This window comes from Amaranthus tricolor, chromosome 14 (genome assembly GCF_026212465.1).
Source record: "Amaranthus tricolor cultivar Red isolate AtriRed21 chromosome 14, ASM2621246v1, whole genome shotgun sequence".
Classification (NCBI taxonomy): Eukaryota; Viridiplantae; Streptophyta; class Magnoliopsida; order Caryophyllales; family Amaranthaceae; genus Amaranthus; species Amaranthus tricolor.
The window spans coordinates 17799648-17807047 of NC_080060.1; the positions used below are offsets into that span (position 1 = coordinate 17799648).

Below are 7400 nucleotides of genomic sequence, written 5' to 3' on the forward strand. Positions count from 1 at the left end.
TGGAACAACATAAAACGATTCGATAATCAAACGCCTGGATTGGTTTTAAATGTCATTTAATTTGATTTAATCCATATTGGGACTTCTGGCTTTTTTGGTAACTTATAATAAATGTGATTAGTGATAGTATTGTTGGTGAACTATATAAAAGTACATAACAATGATATATATAAAAACGATTTTGCTCCATAAGATTGATAAAAGCTTTGATTGTGACTTTTAAATAATGTGTTCAATGATGTTATATCTCCAACCTGTACTCAAATTCGGTAAAAGATTTGAGAGAATTCATCAATCTTCTCCTTTCACATTAAAAGATGACCATAGTTGTTGTTTAGATGTATATTTCATTACTTATCATTGAACAACCAGTTGATTGACAATAGTATAATTGAATTTATATCTGAATTGGTTGTTTCTTGAACAACCTTGTTACGCTTTATAGCTGAACATATAAAGTCTTTAATACTTTTTCATCTCTTAGTTTGTTGCTGCTTCCTACTACTACATATATATGTTTAGCCCTTACATTTTCACACATTTACAGCACATTGACATTTCAATATTTTCATTCGTATTATTATTAATAGAAGTCTATAAAATAACATTATGAATTTCGAAAGCATAACTTGGCCACAACTAGTGTGACCTAAAAAGTAAAAAAGCAATCAATATGAATTATTATACTCAAAATTAGAAACTACTAAAATCAAAGATAATTATAATAACAATGACATCCTCATTGAATTTTAGGCGGAAAATTTTTAATGAGGAAGCAACACGTAAATATTTTTAAAAGGTAATGATGTCGGTAGTGTTTTGTTTTAGTAATAGTCATAGATAATGTGATCATACATATTTGATGGTTATTATATATTGTGTAAATTACTTGGTTATTTCCAATGACAAGAATTATCACAAACAAATTGGCAACAATAATGAGCTAAGTAGGTTTCTGAATAGAATTCATGATGTTTCCTCAACCTTATTACCAAACATAAGGTAACCCACAAAAGCTACTAGAAAATAAACTATTATGTAGGCAAGTAGAGCTCCCTTCCACATTAGCTTGTTTGAAGGTTTGTTGGGCAATAAACAATTACAGCTTGAATTTCCAACACCACATTATGACCAGAAAAAGGCAAATGCGACTGTTCCTAAACTACTCAAATTAAAACCCAAACATATTTCCCACAATATTCTCATATCGGTTGTCATATCTTGTCTGTGGTTGTACTCCTCTCATTGCTGAAGCTATCCAAGCAATGGCAAAATAATTTAGAAACCGAAACCAAAACCCATGTTAGTGACAAAATACACGTCAAAAAACCTCTACAACAAAAATATTCGATTAGTTTTGGATATGTTTTGGATTGATATTTGGTGAAATGCCATTTGATATGGTTTTTGATTGATATTTGGTGAAATATGTCCCAGGAAAAACATAGAGCTGTTGCTTTGTTTTGTAAGTCGTTTTCTCTTTATGAGAAGTTGTAAGAGATTTACGCTAACGATCATGCTAGTGGAAGCATGGTTAAGGGCCCTAGAGATGACGAAGAGGGTGATAGTAATGACTAATGAGGTTGAAAAGAATGATGATACTATTAGCTTAATTAGGACAACCGGTTAATCAAGTGGCCGAGCAGATCCTAAGAGAAGAAAGAAACTTAAATAAGAGGACATGGGTGTGTTGGTAACAACATTAACAACATTAATTGAAGTTGAAAATGAGTCTACTTTGATCATGACGGATATGAAAAAATCATATATGTGAGCTGTTGAGATAGGTGAGAAGAGAACTAATCATTTTGGAGTATTGAGTAATTTGCAAGGATTGACACCCAAGAGAGTTGTCAAAGCTACCACAATTGTTGTCTTAGATGATAGGAAGGTGGAGATATTTTATAATGTGCCGGATGAGTCCACGGTTATGCCCGTCAAATCTTTGTTAAGATAATAGTGCTGAGTTTTCAGGCATAAAACTTTAGGTAATATTTTCGGTGCTGTTGAAAATATAGAGGTGTTTTGATATGTATGAACTTGGTGGTCACTAGAAGAATGGTCTTGTTATCAAAGCGACAATTATTAGGCCTAAACATGCAATTAAAGAATTTCTGTCCAAGTTTAAGATACAATTTAAAACGATTTCGTTTCAACTTCAAACCTCGCATCATTTTTGTCGTTTTATCTCAAAAAAATTGGTCAGTGGTTAGCCACCGTTTTTCTTAAGATCAGTGAAAAGCCAAACACAATAAAAATCGGGAAAATTGAGCGAGTGAAAATAAAGCAAACATAATTCAATTGCATATGAATTTCTTCAGAAAGATCCGTTCTCATCCTCATTTTCCCAAAATAGCCAAAAGATCCTTTAGTTCATTGAAAATTTCTGAACAGTCCCTAAATCCTCCTCTCACTCATGGGATCCATGTCTTCCATTGCCCTGTAAGTTTTTCTTGTAATTATTTATTTCTTTGTCTTTTCATTTAAATTTTTTTTGGTGCCATCCACCTTATTTTGTTTCAAGATTGAATCTTTATGGTAGTAATTTTGAAATATTGAAATTTATGGTATTGTAGATGCGGTTGGTATTATAGCAAAGTCATGAGAATGTATTAGTTTAGCTTAATTTGTTCGAAGTTTGAAATAGTGATTTATTTGAAAAAGTAGGATGCAGTTGGTATTGTAGCAAAGTTATCAGAATGTATTGCTTTAAGAGGTGGAAACATTCTTGGAGCTGATATTTTTGTACCTGAAAACAAGCATGTCTTTTATTCAAGAAGGTTATTCTCTTTGCTTTTGATATTTTTTTTGTACTTGTATCTTTGTTTTGTTCCTTTTTTTTGTACTGAGGCTGTTGGGGATTTGGTAATTTTTGTAATGATTTGATTGAGACTTGGGAGGTTGGGTCACGTTTTAAATTTGAAGTTCTTATTTTGATTTGTGTAAAGATCTCAAATAACATTGATAAATGGTATAAGTTGTTTATTATTAAGGCTCTTTTTATGAAAGAAGAAGATGCCAGTTGATAGCATACTATTGATTCTCCAATCCCTAACAAGACCCATGAACAGTAAAATAACTAAGTCGATGTTTGGATTGTGGGAATCGGGGGAAAATGATGGGGAGTGATTTGGTCGAATGTATTTTCCTTTGTTTGGAGGAGAGTGATTTGGAAGAAAGGGATTTGAAAGGAATTAGGTTCGTGGGAATTAAAACCTTAAGGATGAAAAGGTGGGAGTAATTGTTTGGGAGTGTATTAATGTTTTTAGTTGTCATATTTCTTCAAAAGTGGAAAGATTTTGAAGAAAAAAATTGGATAAAAAAGGAAGCTTTCCTTATTATTCTCTTCTCATTCCTTTCCTTTCCCTCTCTTCCCTTCCCGTTCTCTTCCTTTCCTTTCCCTCTTATGTTGTTATTTAAGTGTAAAGCTATCAGTAATTTAGCTTTTGTAGTTTCTCCTTTTTATCCTATTATGATTTCTTATTGCTCCTACCTTAAAAACGATACTAAATGAGTTTGTTATAGTTATTAGTACAACTCTAGAAAGTAAAATACAATTTGTGTTAATAATGTGTTGGTATTTGCAAAATGAAGGATGCCATTGTTGTGAGGAAATGATGACAGTGTACTCCTCTATAGAAGGAATTCAATTTTCTATTCCCAAACATGTGAGATGCGTATTATGGTATCAAGGGACATGTTGTGCATTAGTGCAAATTCAGCATGTATTATTCTTTGTTCTTAAAATTTGTTTTGGTAAAAAGGTAAAGACGAATGACGTCTTTGGTGTTGGGCATCACTTGTGGGCAATTTTCTTCAATGACTTGGTTCAGCCTTTTTATTGTTCATTGCCCTTTCCCCACTCATGGCCTCTCTTAGCAGTGCTACATTTACTTGTCATAAATGAACACTTTAGTTCCTGGGTGCACCAATGCAATGTGATTTGTTTTATATCAATTAGGGTAGTGCGCATTCAGTTTCAAAATGACAAATATTTGCATTTTTGCTTCACAGCGAGTTTGTTTTTGATCCTTCTAAATGGCCAAGGGAGCAAATGGATGAGGACTTCTTCAAAATTTCAGAAATGTTCAACGCGCTGAAATCAGTTGTCCGTGTGCCTGATTTAGATCCAAAATACAAAATTGCTGTTTTTGCTTCAAAACAGGTCATTCCCCATTTGTTTATGTACTTATTTTCTTAATCACGTATTCTGACCAGGAGTTGTTCCATAGTTTTTGTGGTTAGATTGATGTATTGCTGCATTATAGTTACATCTGAACTGTTTGTTTGTTATTTTTTTTTCTTAGGACCATTGTCTTGTTGACTTGCTACATGCGTGGCAGGATGGGAGACTGCCTGTAGATATAACAAGAGTGATAAGGTTATCGTTAGAGACGGTCTTAGCATGCCTTTTTACTCTCTTCAGCTAATATGGCCATTGACTGATTCTCTTCTTGCCATTATTTATGTTGCAGCAATCATCATAGACACCCAGACTCTCACGTGATGCGTTTTCTTGAGCGGCAGCGAATTCCATATCATTTCCTAAAATTAACTGAAGGAAAAAACATTGAGGAAGAGATTTTGGATCTAGTCAAGGACACGGATTTCCTAGTACTGGCTAGGTATATGCAGGTATCTCAATCTTCCAAAAGAAGTCTTTACTTGCTGTTTCAAGTTAATTTCTTTGGTACTAGCTAATACAACGGCAGCTTTTATATACCTGCAAAACAATTTGATTTCAGATATTAGATTCATATGTGGTTCTTTGTATTTGTGATATTCTATGAGCAATTTGATCCTAGATTCAAGTTATATTTGGGCAAAAGAAAGAATGATATAGAGTTTTGGTTGGCGACTGTTGCTATTTTTTTTGAAATTAGTTGGGATTCTTAACTAACACAAGCATCTTTGGGCCAGACAAAATTACTGTCTTACTTGCACTTCACTTTTCATCCCGGATATTGCCTCTGTATAAACATGCCAAGATGCATTTGTACTGTAGAAGGTAGAAGTAACTGTGTAAGTGAAATGATTGATGTACTACGAACCAAACGGGTTAGGAATGTTGAGGAATGAGGTGCTCGATGCAATTAATGGACTGGAGCAATTGTGCTTGTAATTGAAATGAAATGAACTATAAACAATTTAAACAAACGAAAACAAATTTACAAGGTTCACCAAATAAAGCCTACGTCCTCACATAGGCTAGTTTTGATTATTGTTTATAGGACAAGAGCATAAGCTCACGAATATGAAGAAATTACAATGGTAGAGATACTAAGAGACTAGGTTAGACAATGGGGAGAGTATTTTAGAGGCTAATGTCTTTGTGTCTAAGGGTTAAAATAACATCACTAAGGTTTAACTTGACCTTTCTATATATAGAGAAACAAGTAATAAAAAAGACCAAAGCATTAAGGAACAGAAAGTGATCAAGACCTTCGCTTGATTGAGCAATAGGCTCGCTCAATCGACTAAAGAAGGAGCATCCTATTTTGAGGATCAACAACGTTGCCTGCTCGATCAAGCGGCAGGGCTCGATCGAGCCATGCTTTGCAACACAATCTTTTTTAATGTTTCTTGCACAATCTCCTAAGCCACACCAACTTCCTATTCACTTGTACAAAAATGGAAACTCCTTTCTTGGGCACTCTTTCCACCATTGCTAACCTTACTAAGCCGCACATGGCATATGCTCCAAGTAAATGGAGAAAACGCTCTTTGATGATTCAAAAATCTCTGGTTAATTTGGCAACAGAAACTATTGAGATTTGATTGTCTTTGGAAATCAAGTAAATCAGATGTTCAGAACCTTTTGATGTAAAGGAACTCTGTTGTGGAGTGTTAAGATTAGTGGCTTCCAATTGTTTCAGGGAGCAGCTTTTCTCACATGTCAAAGACTAAATACTGTATCCCTCATGCTTTGTTCCAATATTGCTATCGGATGTTGGTCAATATTCCTTCGTTTTTGCAGATATTTTCTGGAGATTTTTTGAAAAGGTATCGAAAGGACATCATTAACATTCACCATGGCCTTTTGCCGTCATTTAAGGGCGGGAATCCTTCAAGACAGGTTTAATGTTTTTTCCTGTATGGTTTTGGTTATTTCCCCTGTTTGCATGATATATTGTTTGTTTCTTTGGCTCATATTTGTGGTCAACATTCACAGGCGTTTGATTGTGGAGTAAAATTAATTGGTGCCACTAGTCATTTTGTGACAGAAGAACTTGATGCAGGACCCATCATTGAACAAATGGTATGTGCTTCTCAGAAACATATCTTTAAGAGTTAAGTTCATATGACTGTCACTGCTCTACTGATGTCCTTTTTTGAGTTCGCTGACTTCTAACTACAAACATTTAGGGCATCTCTTATTCCAAACCTCGTCCACCCCTGCAAGTCTCAGAAAAAAGAAGCAATACTCATCTGTCCCTTTGAATTTGCTCCATTACATAACTCGACGTTAGAGCCTTTTGGATGTTGTGTAGCAAATTTAAAGGGACGGATGGAGTATTTCAAGTAAAGCACAAGCGACCCTCGTTTGAACATATATTAACCAGGCATTGGAGTAATGACATGCTTGTTTGTTTGTCTGATTGTTTGTTATGAATCCATTTGATAATTTGAGCATACATTAACTAGCTTGCATATTTGAAAGTGTAGGTTGAGCGAGTGTCGCATAGAGATAACTTGCGAAGTTTCGTACAGAAATCAGAGAACCTTGAGAAGCAATGTCTGTCGAAGGCAATAAAGTATTACTGTGAGCTACGTGTTCTACCTTATCTCGATAACAAGACCGTCGTGTTTTAAGAGGAAAATGCTTTAGGGTCGTCTAATGTATGTATATACTAATTACTAACATTCATTTTTAGCCAGTTTTTCTTTACAAAACATTCACATAAAATAAAGCTAGATAACTATTTTTGATATTTGCTATTTTCACTGGTTCTGGTTGCTCAATTTTCTCATTTATTAATTGGTATTTAATAAAAGTAAAATACTTCAGATATTTGAGTGTAATTATATACTAAATTGTTTTTTATTTTCTGTCAATGTTTAATTGAGTTTAGTTGGAATACCATATTATGGAAGAAACTTCTGCTTTGAATCTCTTCCCCAACCACTAAAATGATAAAAAAAAAAAAAAAAAAAAAAAGAGTGATGGATCTAGGAATTTTAAAATGGACTAGTAGTTTATTAAGTAGACATGTTGAAAATCAGTCATTAGTTTTGATGATATGATATTGTTGAACTTTTGGAAGTTTTTGGACTTTCAAATGGAAAGAAAAGACGTGGAATATAATGCCATCAGGGACGAATCATTCATGATGTAGTTTGAGCCTTTAGGGGGTAATTTTATTTATCATTTTGGGATTACTCTAGTATGGAAAATTTTT

The 7400-nt window shown here is 33.9% G+C and overlaps 1 protein-coding gene across 2 annotated transcripts; it reads left to right on the forward strand.

Moving 5' to 3' along the window:
- Positions 1–2160: 2160 nt before the first annotated feature.
- On the forward strand, positions 2161–7012 carry LOC130799587 (formyltetrahydrofolate deformylase 2, mitochondrial-like). Of its 2 annotated transcripts, XR_009039313.1 has the most exons (9): positions 2161–2442; positions 2668–2780; positions 4015–4165; positions 4308–4381; positions 4476–4635; positions 5978–6076; positions 6173–6259; positions 6367–6571; positions 6667–6807. XR_009039313.1 is itself a non-coding variant. In XM_057662729.1 (8 exons), the coding sequence occupies exons 1-8, from the start codon at positions 2308–2310 to the stop codon at positions 6811–6813; spliced, it is 966 nt and encodes a 321-aa protein (XP_057518712.1). In that variant the 5' UTR covers positions 2166–2307; the 3' UTR covers positions 6814–7012. The 2 variants fall into 2 exon arrangements, 1 of the variants encoding a protein (XP_057518712.1); XM_057662729.1 differs by lacking the exon at positions 6367–6571 and having other exon boundaries at positions 2166–2442; positions 6667–7012.
- Positions 7013–7400: the final 388 nt, after the last annotated feature.